We start from the raw sequence: 16,939 nt of genomic DNA on the forward strand, positions 1-16,939 counted from the left end.
CCCTGCTCCTCCCAGCCCTGCAGACAACACCCTGCTTCCTCTGTGCATGCAAGCCGGTCTGGGCTCCAGAGCTGAAGAGGAGAAAGCAGAGTGGCACAAGGGTCTGGTCCTTGAGGGCAATGACAGAGGGGCAGCAGGCCAACACGGGCACCGCTCCCAGCTGGAGGGGGCAAGGCTCCTGTGCCAGACCACCCTGGGACCTTGAGTACAGGCCTTGCCACAGCTTCTCCTGCCAGCCCGGTGTGGCCCAGGGCTTCACCCATATTCTCCGGCCAGCCACAGCTGAAGTCTGTGGCACCCAGGGCCTGGCCGTGGCTGCTGCAGACACCCCAACCGGCCTGCTTGGGGATTTCTGCAGGCTCACCAACATGCTGCTCAGCCCACCCCTGACCCCAAGGCTTCACCATAGGCTCCAACCTGCTGCGCTCCAGCCCCCAGGAGCCCACACCCTGCCACAAGCTCTGCAGCTGACTGCACAGGACTTCCCCCGAAAGCCAGGCGTTACGGGGCTTCACCAGCGTGCTGCAGGACCCAGGATCTCACCGCAGACTCGCCAACCTGGCGCACCCGTGATCTCCGATGCTGGGCACTGCCACAGACGCCAGTAGCCTGCCACTCCACAATGCGCGACCTTCCCATTCACTCTCTGGCCAGACCCCAGCAGCGCCCCAGGATCCACATGCACAGAGCACACGGAGCCCCGGCAGTCGACAGTACTGGGAGGTGCAATGCCCCTTTCTTTGCTGGGGGAGAAGGGAGGAGGCTGTGGCCAGCCACTAGTCACAGAGAAGTGACAGCCCCACATGCCCTGGGTCTTCACAGGGACAGGAGCTGGCTCAAGCTGCTTGCTAGAGTTGTGAAGTGGGGAGCTAGAGGGGAAAGAAACCAGCCTTGAGCTCAGCACAGCCTCCAATGGGGCCCTCTTGCCTCCCCCAGGGGCACAGCTGGCCCAGGGGCCTGTCACTCCAGACAGGCAGCATGCCAGGGGCTGGGGACCACTTGGCCCCCGGCCCCAGACATACCTGGCTGTGCCAGGGGCTCAGCCCCCAGCCTCAGCTGTGCCCACACAGCCCGAGGGCGGGCGCGACGCAGGTGAGCGGCTGTAGCAGGGAGGTGGGTGGGAAAACCACCCTGGCAGCAGCAGCAGCAGCAGCAGCAGCTTGTGCCTATGGCGCTGGCAGGCAGACAGACATGGGCTGCCGCTGGCTGTGCTTCCCCGCCGTATTTACACATTTATGCCACAGCGGCGGCCAATTAGCTCAGCAAGACATGGCAATGTGGTCAGGGAATCCCAGTGCAGGCCAGGGCAGCACCATCCCTCTCCTTTCTTGCCATTGCTCCTCTCGTACTGCCAGGGTGCCTCACTTTTCCCCCCAGTTGAGACTCCCTGCAGAATCGTCCCAAGCGCCCTCCCAGGAGGTCTCTGCAGGGAGCCCCACAGCTGGGAAGGGAGGGCTCCTGTCCAGGGCTGGGAGGGCTGCGTGTGGCACTGTGGACACAGCTGCGCTCCTTGGCATGCCTATGACACCCCAACTCATATGTCACGACATCACCCCCAGGGCAGCAGTGTTCATTAGGAGCCTGGGCCCCAAGGGTGTAATGGGCAACTCCACCCAATGCTGGCAGGCACATTCCTCAGACTGGCAGAAAGACAAGCCCCAGGCTCCCGATCCTTCTGGGAGGCAACAGGAGGCCACGAGAACCCAGCTAGCATCGGCCTGCACGAGGGAAGCGTGGCCTTCTGCTCTGCTGCGGGGAGGAGCCCGGGCTCTCAGCTGCACGCCTGGGGCTTCCCAGGGGAAGAGACACGAGCAAACCAGCTTGAGCAGGGGTGGCGCAGGCAGGGCTTTCCTCCCACTTTGTGCCTGGTCTAACAGAGGCACTTGACTTCTGGCTTGGAGCGGCTCATGCCTGCAGGACCCCCCAGGGCAGGGCAGCAGGGAGAGTGGAGCCCCTCAGACACGTCAGGCTTTCAAGACCAGCTGCCCTCACGTGGGTGCTGAAATAAGGGGCCACACTTGGAGCACTCAGCAGGGTGCCAAGTATCACATCCTGTTCTTCCCCCCACCCCGATGCCTGGACACGGTGCCCATCAGGGAAGAACGGGCTGTTCTCCTGCCATGTGCTTCCATGGAAATCCTCTAAACTATTCCCAATTGACACCAGTTTACAAGACGGGGCTTAGGGCAATACGCCCACCTCACCAGCCAGCTCACCCGAGTCCACACATGCCCACGCACGCTACCATGCAGCGGGGCAGCGGTGTGCTCCTGGAGGCTTGTAGAGCATCTGCTAGTCTGTGCCCAGTCGTGGGACAGGCTGGTGCTACTCGTCACGCCCTGGAAGCAGCAGGGAATTGGGATCCCTCTCTCCAATCCCCAGTCAGTGGGGAGGGCTCTGGGGCGAGGGACCCCAGCACAGGCTCCATGCGCCCAGGCCATCCCCGTCTATGTAGGTGCTTTTAAAAGCCTCCCTGATGGGACTTGACTGTCCTTTGGGGACCACTCCAGGGCTGATCCTTTTGGCTGGATTTTTGCTGCCAGCAAAGCTGGCTTCTCCCAGCCCCACCCTCGTCCTCAGCCTCACTCTGCTGGAAGTTGGTCACCGTGTCCACCATTGCTCTTCTCTTAAAAAAACCCAATTCTGTCAGCTGTTCCCCCATGATCGAGGCCTCCATCTATTCTTGTTGTTCTCTGGACTTTCCCCCATTTGTCTGCATCTTAACAGTGTTGTGCCCACGTCCTCCCAGCCGAGGCCTCCCCAGTACCGCCTGCACATCGGTGCAGCACTGTGGGGCCGACCCTCCCACCTCCAGCCAAGACCCTGCCCTGCACTACGGCTACCTCGCCAGGCATTCACCACGCCCTACCCCTGCACTCGACTCTGTGCGGCCAAGGGCAGCAAGTGCAGTTCTCCCTCGGGAAGTCCACCACACTGATTTGGGGTCATCTCCCCAGTTCATCACCATTGCGAATGCGGGCCTTGCCCTCCAAAGTGCCTGGAGCCCCTCGGGGCTGATGCCCGCCCCTGCCTTGGCGCCGTGTTTTCAGCTCCATCAGACAAGAGGAGCAGACCAGCCCTGGCTGGCCCCCGGGGGCTGCAAGCGATGCCCTCAGGGTTTCCCCGGATAAATGCTCCTTGAGCGCATGTGCTTCACTCCCATCCAAGCCTGCCTCCAACATGGCTGTTGCCAAGGAGACCGGCAGTTTGGGCTGGCAGCCCTCCACCTGGGGGCTCGTGCTGCCCGGCAGCGAGGGCTCGGGGAGCGTCGCCGCAGCAGCGCCCGTCTCTGCCTCGCAGGCCTGCGAGTGCGACGGGAAGCTCTGCACGCGCGGCTCTCCAGAGCCCTGGCAACCAGGGAGACCACCCAAAAATATGGATCGTGTGTTTTTCCATGAGAGCGGCAAGACGATATAAACAATAGAGGGCTAGGAGTGGCAGCCCTGCCCCCCACCCCCTTCCCGAGGCTAGGGCAGGATGGGCCCCATGGGATGCTCTCTCTGGTTTCCCCAGGCTGACTTTGTTACAAGTCCATGCACCGAGCCTCACGCCACTTCCCATGGGAGACAGCCATCTGGGCTCCCGAGCAAGGTCCCACTCACAGAGAGCTCGCTGGCCTGGCACCATGCACCAATCTCCTCCTGGTCCCAAGCCGGTGGGAAAAAAGGCTGGGTCTGGCTCTCTCAGGTGAGATCCAGCTCTCGGGCAGGGAGATGTGTGCTGTGACCGAATCCAGGAAGGAGTTACCAGCCAGAAGTCGTGCAGGGAGGTGTCGCAGGTTCACGCGATGATGCCCAGCAGTTTTTCTAGTGCCATTAACTATTACACACAGAGCCATCCCCAAGTGGGGAGCAGGTCCTTCCAGTCTAGGGGTCCTTGCAGTGCAGCCCCCCATGCTATGCACAGAGATATGCGGTTGGCACACGGGTCTCAGGGAGGCGAGAAGCAGCACCCACAAGGACAGCACCAGTGGGGCCCGTACTGCAGTGCCTGGCATTCAGGTGCTTGGGGTGAAAGGCAGCGAGCACGTCCTGCAGGGTTCACTGCTCTGAACCGTCCCGGGCCGCGAGCACAGCTGCTGGCAGCGAGAGGGCAGCTACCCTTTCACATGGTTAGACCTCTCCGGTGCCAGCACTGTTGCCAGAGGGGCAGCTCAGCCAGGAGGCACTGCAGAGCTCCCCAAGAGCAGGCTCTTGGCTGCCAGCAGGGCTGCAGACTCAGGTCCTTTAAAGCAAGAGAGGACTTCAGCAAAGCAATAGGGAGGGCAGTAGACCCGTCCCACCCTGTGCCCGTAACAGCCTGGCATGGAAGGTGGAACAGGTGCCCTGCCTCTGAAGTGGGCTCTCCCTGCTGGGTGCAGCAGGTTGGGGGGTGGCTGGGTTCCCCCTGCATTCACAGATTTCGGGCTCATTGGGTTCATTTTGCACCCAGTCTTTACCAAGGTGGATCACATTCTCAGCACCATGGGCAGGCAGCAGCTGTATGGGGCACAGGACCTGCCACATGCAGCTGCTTGCAGTCAGCCCATCTAGTCTTAGAGCTGTATCGGTGCAGCTTGGGACCAGCTCTTGCCGCCAAGCCCCGTCAGAGGGGTGTTTGTAGTGGTGCGAGCCGGACTTCTAGGAGTTCCCAAGGGCAGGAGCCTACAGCAGCATTTGTCTGGCTCATCACTGCATGTGGAAGAGGTTGCAAACTGCATGCAGCATGGCCACGTATGCATTTATGTGGCTGCTGAGCACATGCAGCAGGCTGTGCACTGGCCAGACCGGCACATGGCTCCATACACGTCACAAAACCGTACCCCTCAAACATGCATAACTAAGGCCTGTCAGAGGAGGCGGCCCCTCCCCAACAGGCACTCACCTAGAAAGCAGGAGACCCACATCTTAAGTCCACATCACCTGCTTCCTAGCATAGTGCACCAAGCCTCAGCCCCCTTGGCAGCCAAGTGGGGGAGGGTTTGGGAGGGAAAGACCAAGCTGGAGAGCACTGGCTCAGCGTGATGGAGGGGGCCCTGGTTCTACCATAGGCACCTGCCCCCAGAAGGGCAACAACTCCCCCCTCCTCTTCACCCATCTCGCCCAACGATTAGGAAATACAAGGTGCAGTAGCTCAGCATCAAGAGGAGGCTGGAGAAGGGGCTGGGCTATGTTTGCAGCGGGGCCAGGCAGTTGGAGTGCTGTGCTGGGGTATCCAAGAGAAGCTTGTTCAAACCCGGGGGGGTGAACCTGGGTCTCCTGCTCCCAATACAATTGCTCTGACCATGCGGTCTTTGGGCCAAAACATGAAGGCCCTCCTCCTCTGCCTTCACCTTGCCAAGAGGCAACTGCAGGAAGTTTGCCAAGGTGCACCTGGGTGGAGTGGCAGGCTGCCTAGCTGGAGCACAGCTGGCCGATATTTGGGTACACACGCACCCACACACGCCAGTAACGTGGGTGCAGAACTGCCCTGTGAGCAGGCAAAGTGAACTGGGATTCTGCTCAGAGCAAACCCAACCAAGTCCCCACAGGAGGGTTAGACTGAACTAAGCAGTGTCCACATGGGGTTTGGTTTCAGCACTGCCCAGGCTTTGCAGCCGATGGCCGCAAAGTGACTGGGATGGAGATGGAGCCACTCAAGCTGCAAGGGGAAGCTGCTTGGAAGGAGGACAAGAGCAGGGCAGGTCAGTCTCACACGGGGCTAAAGGGGTGGGTGGGGGACCAGGCAGCACTGAAGCTCATTTCCCTTCCAGCCTCTTGCTTGGTTTCTGTTGCTCCCAAGCACCTGGGCTACATGCACTTGAACAAGCCTGTGGGGTGAGCACACTGGAGGTGTGCAAGGCTCCTGGGAGCACAAGCCAGGGGTTCATGGAGCCAGAATGGCAGAGGGAGCACAGATTCATGGAAGTAGGGTCAGAAGGGACTTAAGTAGATCATCAAGTCCAACCCCCTGCCCTGGGCAGGAATGAATACTGGGCTCATATGGCCCCTGGTAGGTTTGATCTCAAATGATCCCAGCTAGGTAATTATCAAACCTCCTCTTAAAGACCCCCAGGGTAGGAGAAGCACCACTTCCCTTGGAAGTTGGTTCCAGATCCTAGCCGCCCTGACCGTGAAGTCGTGCCTCCTGATGTCTAGTCTGAACCTGCTCTCTAGCAGCTTATGGCCGTTATTCCTTGTTCCCCTGAGCACCTCCTGGAGTAACAAGGTTTCTCCCAAACCCCATTGCCCACCCCAGCCCAGTAAGTTTATAGATGGCCACCAGGTCCCCCCTCAGCCTTCTCTTGTGGAGGCTGAACAGGTTCAGGTCCCGTAGCCTCTCCTCGGAGGGCCTGCCCTGCTGCCCCCAGATCATGCGAGAGGGTCCAGAGGAGGCCACTCAATGCTGTGCACATCCCTCCTGAAGTGCGGTGCCCAGAACTGGACGCAGTACTCCAGCTGCGGCCTGACTAGTGCCACATAGAGGGGGAGGATCACCTCCCTGGACCTGCTCGCGATGCATCTGTGGATGCACGACAAGGTACGGTTGGCCTTCCTGACTGCATCCCCACACTGCCGGCCCATGTTCATCTTGGAGTCAATGACTCCAAGATCTCTTTCTGCCACCGTGCTTGTGAGAAGGGAGTTCCCAGCCTGTAGGTATGGTGCTGGTTCCTACTTCAAAAGGTAGCACCCTGCATTTGTCAGTATTGAATCCCATCCTATTCTCATTTGCCCACCCCCATCCAGGTCCTGCTGTAATCTGTCCTTCCCTTCTAGCATGCTCACAATCACCCCAAATCTTGGTGTCATCTGCAAATTTAAACAGGCTGCTTTTCACCCCCTCATCCAAGTCACTAATAAAAATATTAAACAGAGCAGGCCCGAGGACCGAGCCCTGGGGGACCCCACTGCCCACATCCCTCCAGGTCGAAAATGGCCTGTCCACCACCGCTTTGAGTGCAGCCCCTCAGTCAATTTGCAACCCATCTGACTGTGTAGGCATCAATGCCAGTCACCTAGCTTTTTAAAAAAGAATGGGGTGGAAGACTAATGCCACAGTAAAAAGAGCTGCGCCCTCACTGAGGTGGGCAAGGGATGGCTTTCTGCTCCAGGGGCAGCAGGTTCTTCTTTCCTTTGCCAGATGTTACAGAAGGCCAAGGATTTTCCAGTCTCCTGCAGATGAGGTTGAGGGTCACAGATCAGAGGCTCTGCAGCAAACAGCTCCTCGCTGAGGGCCGGGGCCACTCCAGAATCCTGCGATTGCCACCATCTCGGCACAGGAGGCAGCCGTGACAGGACGGTGACGCCTGCCCCACTGAGAAGAGCCATTCCCTCTGCCATGAGCAGAGCCTGGCTTCTGGCATGGAGTGGGTCAGGCTGCCTGGCTCCCCCAGCTTATTCAAGCCCCAAAGCCACTCCAGACCTGGGGGACCAGGTGCTCACAAGCAGGGCTACACATCATGTGGCGCTGCTCTTTGAAGCGGTTGGGGCGCATTCGTCTCTTGCCCTCCAGCTGCCAGCCATGACCTCCTCTTTCCTATTGCATGTGTGGGATGTTTGTGTAGTGGCTCAGAGCGCCACGTGCAGCTGGCACCACACGCCGTGCAGTGCTGGCCCCCCCTCGCCTCCAACCAGGGGACAATGTCTCAGGCAAGCCAGAACCTTTCAGCCTCCTTCCATGTTTGTGCAGTGCCGAGCACGGCTGGGCCACGTCCCTGCTGGGCTTCCAGGCACCACGAGAATATTAATAAGCAGCTTCCGTCTCCGGAAGGCAGAGCTGCCTCTGCGCTGGAAGGAGATGGTTTGCCTTTGCCCAGCAGTGAGGGACCTGGGTCTGCAGCCATGCTCCAGACCCATGAGCTGGAGAGCTCGAAGGCTCTTTAAAAATGGGATATGGGGGGGGGAGCAAAAGCTTTCTCCCCCCCACCCCTCTCACAGCACAAGCAGCAGCAGGGAGCGCAGAGGGACTGCTCCACAGTCCAAGTGCAAGGACAGTCTCTTGGATTACACTGCCAGGCCACAGGGGCCCACCCACAAGGCCATGGGGGCCTCTTGCCAGCTCAGGCCTTCCTAGGGAGCAACGGACATGGGAGCAAGTGGCACCCCGCCATGCCCAAAGTGGCAGGTCCCCTGGGGTCTTCTGGCACAGGTCAGAGAAACAAATGGCAGACCAGATGGCTCTAGCTGCACTGACCCAGCAATGCAAAGACACCAGATGTCTGAGCACTGCTCAGAACAAAACCTTGCTGAGACGTGCTCAAGCAAAGCAGTTCTTCCAGCAGGGTCTTTGCCACAGGAGTGAAAAATCAGCTCCTTCAGCCTCTGCTGCACAGGAGGGCATAGACAGCACTATCCCTGCAAGGGCCAGCTTCCTACAGTGGGCGAGGTACTGCAAGGCACACGGGTGCTGGTGTGGGTCAGAGAGGCAGGCCCCGGGAGTGTCCCAGAGGGCAGGAAGCAGCTATTAGAAGAGCAAGGGCCCCTCAGCTAGTGAGAGGGAGGCTCCAGGCTGAAGAGAGGCTGCTGGGGCTGGGGCGGAGCATATGGCAGGACCAGGCAGAGCTGTGTTTTGCAAGCCCAGATGCTTCTGGGCCACTTCTGCTAATGCTGAAGCAAGAGCCAGCCTGCTCTACATCCTGCATCCCGGGGGCAGGAGCTCTCCATGACCACCTAGTCACATCCACAATGGATGAGAAGCGGGTGTCAGGGTATAGCAAGGGGCTCCTTAACTTGGGCTGCCTGGATGTGGTTGCCAGGCTCATCTCTGCTCTTCCCACAGAGGTCTCCAGCAGGTGCCACCCCTAGAAGCCTTCGCCCAGGGCAAGCTAGTTCCTGTGGGAGAGAGTCAGGGAAGGCAACTCTCCAGCAGGCCTTTGTGGCACTGCAATCCCCCCCACCCCCCGCAACAGCACATGTGCTGGGAGCCCTCCAGCACCCCGGGCTCAGGCATTGTGCTGCATCCGGCATTGCTTGCTGATCCTAATGCATCCTGCCAGACCGCTGAGTGGCCAGTTTACATGCTCCCGATTCCAGCTACTCTGCTGCTTCGGGCAGAGCGTGCCCTGCCCTGCCCTGCCGGGGGGACGCGCCATTCACTGGCAGTGCAGGAGAACATGCACAGCTGCCGGGCCTTCCTGGAAGGGCCCGCATCCCCTCAGCAGCCACCAAAGCTAGCAGGGGAGGTTTATTTTTGTTTTAAGTGATTCATAAAGGCTGCATCTCGCGCACCTCCTCCTCTTGCTGGATGGCACAAGCTCATCAGGGATGTCACAGCTTCCCCATCCAGGGGAAGGTGACAGGGGCATGTGCTGGTGCTAGAACAAGTTGGCAGCATCTGCCAAGCCTTCCTGATGCCTGTGAAGTCAGCAGGCGCCGTTGCACTTGTACACAGCGTGCCATTCCCCGTGCCTGAGGAGTGCTGGCAAGGACTGCACACCTCCCAGTGTGTGCTCGGTTCTTCGCATCTCAGCCAGGCAGGGTAGTTCTCAGCAGCACGATGGGGCGAACGTGCCACTGCCAGCCCGGCCCAGCCCAGGGGATCTGCCTGGCAGCCCCACCAAGGCACCAGGGGCTCCTGTGAAGGAAGCAGTAGCTGTGCTGATCGTTGTTCACTCCCTTGGCACAAGTCCTGCACGTCAAATCCCCGCTCCCCCCAGCGCAATCCGGGATGACAGACCCCGGGCTGACCCAGCGGACTGCAGGCTGCCAGGTAGCTTGCCCGACAGCGGACGCACCGCTCAGGAACGCACGTCAGGAGCACTGACAGAGCTGCATCATCTGCCTGCTCATGGCTGGGTGTGACTGGAGTTAAACGGCCGCAACCTTAGAGCCAAATGAAGCAGATTTAAAGTTCCCATGGTTTATCTCCACTTATTTCACTATAGGAGTGGACAGATACAAACAGCTGCCTTGGTTTAGTGTGACCTGCAGCAAGCCAGTATAAATTGTAGCTGTTAGAAGTGTGTTTTCTGTCCACGCTCTCCCTCTCACAATTGGAGATAATGATAGACAGCAGTCCCTGATTTTCCCCCAAGGCCACACAACAAGCCTGTGAGCAGCCAAAGGCACCACTCCTGCCAACTCCCAGGTCAATGCAGTATGCCCAGTGCTCAAGGCTTTCTCTAGGTAGCTACCTGCTCTCTGACTCTTTCAACTGCAGGGGCATGCGCACGCAGCCTGGGGAGCAATGAACTCTGCCTCTCAGATAAGCCTGGCAGCAAGACTCTCCCCTGCCATGCAGGAATAATGTCCCAGCCCAAACACAGAAATGTGCTGACCTCAGCCATTAGTCAGCCAAGTGCACAGACTAAACTATGGTGCACCACAGCTCTGCCCAGAGCCCAGCTGCCCGCTGGTCATTACAGCCTCATTACAGCAAAGCACTAGGATGTTCCAGGCCTCAGAAAGTAAAGGAGGAGACACTTTCCAAGGGGAGGCATCAGCTGGGCAAGCCTACCCTCGTCTGATCACAGGAGGGGGGGCACGCTCCCCAGCACAACTGCCAGCACAGCCCTTGTGCCAAGATGAGCGTCAGGGCCCCCTGCCTGGGCTGGGCAGCAGGTTTTCAGGACAAATGACAGAGGAGACCATTCCTGCAGTCTCTCATGCCATCCACCCACTGAAGGCACAGCAGCCTGGCACTTCCTTCGGAGGGGTTTCTCAGCCAGCAGTTGCCAGCACAGTCAGTGTTTCCGACTGGCTCGCACAGAGCTTCTGGCACCACATCCACATTTTGCTTGCATGTTTATGCTTGGCTTGCGGGCCACAGAGCAAAGGAGACACTGGTCACAGCAATTCTTCCTCTTGATCCAGATCAATAGAGAAGCCCCAGGGCCAGTCTGCCATGCCTCCTTCCACCAGCCCCGGATCTGCCACCCAAGCACACCTGCATCTGCAAAAACTAGTTGGGAAATGTCCCCATCCTGCCTGGGCTACGGTTCTGTCACTCTGCGTTAAGAGGCACGGGAAGGCAACACTTTGCACAGCCATTTTGATACAGAATCACAACAAAGGCAGTATCAGGCATCCCCATGGGACCTCGCCTTGAGATGGCATGACAGCCACACTAGGCATGACAGCCCCCAGCGCTCAGACAGGCCGGTGCCATTCTAAGGCTTCGGGCTGGGTGTGGTCATGTCCCACACCACCTCCTGCAACGCTGCATCCTCTAGCTTGGGACGAGATGCAAGATAGGAGCTTCCCTCCTGTGAAAGGCTGACGGGGATTCGGCCTTAGCTCAACAGGCAGAGCCGCTTCTCTTCGACCATCTCCACGGTGCCAGTCTGGAAATCCTGGCTCCGGTTTCTCATGCTCCCCACCCCTGCCTCAGGGATGCAATAATTCCTCTTCCATTGTCTCACTCTACAAGTCCCTCCAGCTTGAAGGCAATTTTACCCCAGTAAATATTGTCACATTTTCTTCCTATGCCATGAAACCTGGCAGTGACATCGCTCTGGCACACGGCTCCCTCTTCCTCTCGGTGCCAGCACCTGCCCTGCACACGGAGGGAGGAGCTCGTTTAGGACCCAACTGGATGAAACGCAGCAGCAGACCTAGCCCAAGGGATCCCGAAACCCGAGCTGGCAACACACGATGCTCTCGGCTGCGAGCACCCACCACACGCCAGTCCCATCACAGGGTGTTGGGCCAGTACCGCCGGGTCAAATCCAGGCCCCGCAGGACCACAATCAGATCATCACGCTCCCTCCTGGCTCAGAAATCTGCAAGCCCCGCTCCGAGGCAGCGACATCCTGACTCAGTGCAGCTGCCTCCTTCTTCGGCTCACCCCCAGCATCTACCTCTACGGCACCAACCGTGCCCAACTGGCCAGCGCCGCCAAGGCTGCGAGCACCTGCCCACCTGCTCCGAGCCTGCCCAGCGCTGCTCGGCTACGGCTTCACCCTGCAGCAGAACGGCGACGGAAAATGAGCCCCTGCCACGTCCGAGTCCTTCCCAAAATTATATTTGCTCTGTGGCACTTCATTAAAGGCCGTTTTGTCAGGCAGCGCTCGGCCCGGCGTTATACATCATGGGTAAACACCCTTTGTCTCGAGGGTTATGAAGCTAGCGAGCGGCTCCATGCCTCCTGCATAATAAACAACCTGTATATCAAGTGCTGGGAGGATTTATGAGCCCCTTGGACAATGCGAGACGCGGCTTTCTCTGGGAGGGGCCGGGGCGGCTGCGGGGCGCCCGGCCCAGCCGAGCGCAGCACCAGGGCCAGGCTCGGGGACAGGCAGGCGGCACTGCGCGGCGGGGCGCTCGCGGCCGCGCCCCGGGGCAGGGGCAGGGGCACCCCGGAGCCGCGTGACCTTGGGGCAGGGCCCCCGCCGCCTCGAGCCGGCCACGCCCGCCCCCCCCGCGGCGCTGACCTACATAGCGGCGCAGCCCCCCCGCGCCCGCTCACCGTCGTGCGAGAGGTTTGCCCTGCCGGCCACGAAGCAGCCGAGGAGGACGAGCAGGCTGCCGGCGGGGCGCAGCATGGTGGCTGCGCGGCCTGGCGGGCGGGCGGGGCGCTGCTGCGGGCGGCGGGCGGGGATGCTCCAGCGCCCGAAGCCGGGGCTGCGGCAGGAGCGCGGGCTAAATAGCGCTTGGACCGCACCATCCGCGGCGGCGGGGGGGAGCGGGGCGGGGCGGGGCGGGGCGGGGGTGCCGCGGCCCGCCGCCTCCGCCCCCCCGCGCCGTGGTGCGCTCCGGGCTGCGCCCCGCGGCACCGGCAGCGGCAGCGGGGCGGGCAGGGCAGGGCGGCGCGGCGCTGCGGTGCGGTGCTGGAGGCCGCCTCCCCCGGGATGCCCCCCCCAGCGGGGCCCGGACCCCGCGTGTCCCGGGCGCCCCTGCGCGGGGCAGGCCACAGGGGCTCCCTTGGCAGCGCGGGGCAGAGCCGTGGGCGCAGGACGCCTCTCCGCGCTCGTCTGTGGGGTCCCCGCGGGCCCGGGAGACTCGCCCGGGTCTGCGCCAAGCCCCGGGGCCCGGCGGGCCCTGCAGAGACGGGGCGCCGGGCGGGGGTCCCTGGGGCTTCAGCGGGGCACCTCTGGTCCCGCACCTGTGCGGTGGCGCCTCGGAGGGGCGGTGTCTGCGGGCCGTGGACGGGGGCTTCTGTGTCCGTGCCTGTGGGCTGGGCGGCGTGGCGTGGCGGGGCGGCTGGCGTCTCAGGCAGGCGGAGGCATACCGGGCCCAGCCCCTCTGGGCTGGGGGTGTCTGGGCGTCAGCGGCCCTGGGGCGGGGGCTGCATGCGGCAGAGGCAGGTGCTGCTGCGGGCGTCAAGAAGCTGCCGCCAGCGCGTGTGGAGCAGGGATTTAAAGCCCAAATTCTGCAGCAAAAATAAGGAGCTTCCCCTGCCCCAGCCCCAGCCCCTGCTGCTCTGCCCTCCCTGCCTGCCTCCCCCCAGCGCCACGCCTGGTTTCTGGGGCGCAGCGTGGAAGGTGGAGGTGGGAGGCGGGCGGGAGGGTGAGGCCGAGGCAGCCCACCCCTAGCTACACCACCATGCTGCGAGCGGGGTCTGCGCGGTAGGGTCTCCCGGTGGAGGCAGGGCTCGGGGCGGAGGTGCTGCTGCAAGGGGTGCGTTGCTGTCTGTGGGGGCGATCTCTGTGAGCCGTGATCTCCGAAGCGGGGTCACTGTGGGTTGGGGTGACAGTGAGGCAGGCCGTTGGTGGGCTGGGGTCTCTGCGGGTGTGGGCATCTGCTGGGGAAGGAGGACCCCGCTGGGCAGACTTCCCATGAGACGGGCATTTCTGGGAGGTGCGCCTGTGGCCGAGGCCGGGGTGGGGTGGGGAGAAACTTCATGAGTGAGACCTCTCACTGGCAGGGTCTCCATGTGGTCGGTGGCTTTGTGAGTGGGCGTTGGTGAAGCAGGTGTCTCCGTGGATCAGGGACCCCTGCAGTTGGGCGCCCCTGGGCTGCAGGTGGTTCCTGCTGCCTGTAGTCTCTGATTGGAAGAGCCTGGGAGCGCAGGGTGCCACTGAGCTGGGGCACCAGCCCACGAAGCAGATCTCTCCGGTGCTGGGCGCCGTTGTGGCTCTCTGCTGTGCAGCCAGCCCTGGGCATGGCCCTCAAGTGTCCCCTCTTCATGGGGCTAGAGCTAGTCTGCCTCTTGCCTGCTCTGCTCATGAATCCTGCCCTCTGGGGCTGCACAGCAGCCCAGACCCAAGTGCAGGTGAGGTAGGGGTGGTCAGACAGTGCACTGCCCTGGGAAAAAGCAGGAGACATGCTCGGATCTCCTCTGGCTGCGGGCAGTCTAGAGCCCGTGTGTCAGTTCCTGGAGGAGTGCTCCAACCGCAAGGCTATTTTACAACAGGCGGGTGCCATCGCGCACTGAGCACTGGACCAATGAGTCTGTCGAGCAGCAAATCAGTCTAGAAATGGGAACCTATGAACCGCTGTGGGAGGCTGTGCAAGGAAGAAAGCTGCAGTGGTTTGGACACATCACGAGTAGGCCGGACACCCTTGCCAACACCATCATGCAGGGCGCTGTGGAGGGAAAAAGAAAAAGAGATCCAAGAAGAGCTGGGAACCAAGATAGAGGACTGGACGCGGCTTCAACTGGCAGAATATACAAAGCTAGCCGAGGACTGGGAGGAGTGGAGGAAAGTTGTTACAGCATCTAAGGTGCCCCATGGTCGCAGTGGCCTCAGGACTGACTTGATTTGACTTGGATGCCATCACCCCTGAATGGCAGGGACTGTCTGCGCTGAATTTGGTGCTGTCAGTGCAAGCGGGTGCAAGGCCTGTCCTGGGGGGACCTGGTGGAGAGGTTGGGCAGGTATAAGGTCATTTCTGAGCATTGTCAGAAGCCTGTAGTAAGCCCAGGAGCCAAAGAAGCTTTTAGGTCACAGCTGGGGGGAGAAGGGGTGCTGTTGTGGTGACTGTTGGAGTGTGGTCAACCTGGATTGTATTTTGTGACTTGGGCACCTGCCTAAGGCCTGCGCAGGTTCGGAAAAAACAATTTGGATCTGGCCAAGGAGGCTGGCCCCCTTTGGCTCTTTGCTGCTGTGTAGTCCACAGGCATTGTGGGGGACATGGGATAGTCGCAGAATCCTAGAGCCAGTGGCAATGCGTCAGGGATGCACAGGGGTGCATGTGCACCCCCTGAGAGTGCCAGTGTACCCCCGACCGCTTAGGCAATGGGCTAGGGGGACAAGCAGGAGTGCCGGTGCCCCCTTTGTAAGTGATGCCTGGGGAGCGGAGCACTATGGTGCTCCCAGAAGTGGGTGCAGCGATCGGCCATGGGGGGGGGACCCCCTCCCTGGTCGCTAACTGGTCACTGGGGGGGTATCCGCCTCCTCAACTAAGGTGGCACCAGTCGTCCATGCCTAGAGCAGCGGGGCTGAAACGGACCTCCCGAGGGTACAACTCGTCCAACCCCTGCCTGAGGCAGGATCAGCCATGCCCAAACTATCCTGTACAAATCCATCATCTAAACTCCTGGTAAAATTACTGTCAACCCTGACACAACGCCAGACATAACACCTGAGCCTGCCACAGGTAAAGCAGGGGCACCACACTGCTTCTGTAAAAGGTTGTCTTTTTCACACATGCTGACATCCCTCAGTTAACCTTAGTCACCTTTCAGCAGTAGGGGCCTTAGTTTAGAATGGAAAATCGAAGCTCATGCGCACGTCTATGCTGGCAGCGCTGTCTGCTTCTCCAAGGCATAGCCTCTGGGACCTATTACTCTCTTCCTCGGGAAGTTTCCAGTTGTAGCAGCACTGGTTCCACATCTGCTGCTTCCCTTGGCTGACAGTTACTGATATTAAAAGTGGATGTCTAGTCCTTCGTCTTCAATTGTGTTCCAGGCAGTTAACTCCATTCACGTTGGCAGTCCTTGAGGGTTCACTCATGCCATCCCAGACAGGCCTGTTGCCCACCTGGTGACTCCTCCATCACCTGCTTCAAAGGAAAAATTAACCCCTTCAGTGTTAGGATGTCACAATCCAAAGTGAGTGGGTAAACTGAGGCAGCAGGGTATTTTAATGAAAGCAATACTGAAATTCTACACATTCTCTCTGTGGGGTTATCCCTGCAGTGGGTGGACACAGAATCTCTGAGGTTTGGGCATCTCCAGAAAAAGGATGTCACTGTCAGTCCATCTCTAGGAAAGGGTGTCCAGGAAATTGTTGTTGCTGCGTGTTGGGGTCCCTACAAGTCAGGAGCCCAGTCAGAGGGGTGTCTCTGTTGGTCAGGCCACTGTGGGAAGGGCTGATGATGGGTGGTTATCATGAGTCAGAAAATTAGTTATTTGTGGTGTTGCCGTACACTCACCTACAGACCTGTTTGTAAGGTGTTTGAAGAGGGCTGGGTTTCCAGTGCTGCCCATGGCTTGTTCCCATTCGCTCTGGCCGTCAAGTCATGGTGAGCCATGCCTCTTCTCAGTCCAGTGCTCCCAGACATGGTCACACACAAGGCTTCTAGGATGCAGTCTCTATGAGGCAAGGGTCTTTGGGTGCAGTGCCTGTCATATGAGTAGGTGGGCCAGGCAGGGCAGCCATGGGGGATCTGGGAGAGCAGGCGGGGGTCAGGGGGTGCTTGTGGGGGCTGGGGGAGGAAGCAGGGGATGGGGTCTGGCAGGCCCCTCCCCCATGATCCCCTCCCTCCTCCTCCAGCTCCCCCTCCTCCACCCCCTACTTACCAGCATGGAGTCCAGGTCCAGCTCGCTGCTGCAGAGAGCAGGGGCTGCCTAAATCCCTGAAGCTCTCCGAATCTTTTCCAAATCAATTTGAAGAACTTCAAGTTGACTTGGACCTCTTTAATTAGTCTCCTGATTCGATTCGGAGATTCGGCCACCAAAATGGGCCAAATCTCCCGCAAATCAAATCAGCACCCAAAGCTTCACACAGCCCTAGTGGAAAACATGGTTTTCTGCCAGGGGTATTCTCACTGTTGGATAGAGGGCATTAGTATGCCCGTGAATGTCACAGGCACAGGGTGGACACGTGGCTCTCTGGGAGGACCAAGAAGGGCTTCGGTTTGAGAAGAGCAGCACC

At 60.1% G+C, this 16,939-nt stretch overlaps 1 protein-coding gene across 5 annotated transcripts in view; it reads right to left on the minus strand.

Annotated features, from left to right (window-relative positions):
• Positions 1-12,547, minus strand: part of CADM3 (cell adhesion molecule 3) — a 49,363-nt gene extending 36,816 nt beyond the window's left edge. For 3 of the 5 annotated variants that reach the window (XM_090050778.1, XM_090050775.1, XM_090050777.1), the window contains exon 1: positions 12,367-12,512. Coding sequence is in view for 1 of the 5 variants with exons in the window: in XM_090050774.1 (XP_089906900.1) it covers positions 12,367-12,442 (76 nt within the window). In the remaining 4 variants the exon portion in view is untranslated. Of the gene's footprint in view, positions 1-12,366 lie in introns of all 5 variants that reach the window. The other 2 variants (XM_090050774.1, XM_090050773.1) reach the window with 2 other exon arrangements.
• Positions 12,548-16,939: the final 4,392 nt, after the last annotated feature.

Source organism: Crocodylus siamensis, chromosome 6 (assembly GCF_052110815.1).
Source record: "Crocodylus siamensis isolate JL-2025a chromosome 6, ASM5211081v1, whole genome shotgun sequence".
NCBI classification, from domain to species: domain Eukaryota; kingdom Metazoa; phylum Chordata; order Crocodylia; family Crocodylidae; genus Crocodylus; species Crocodylus siamensis.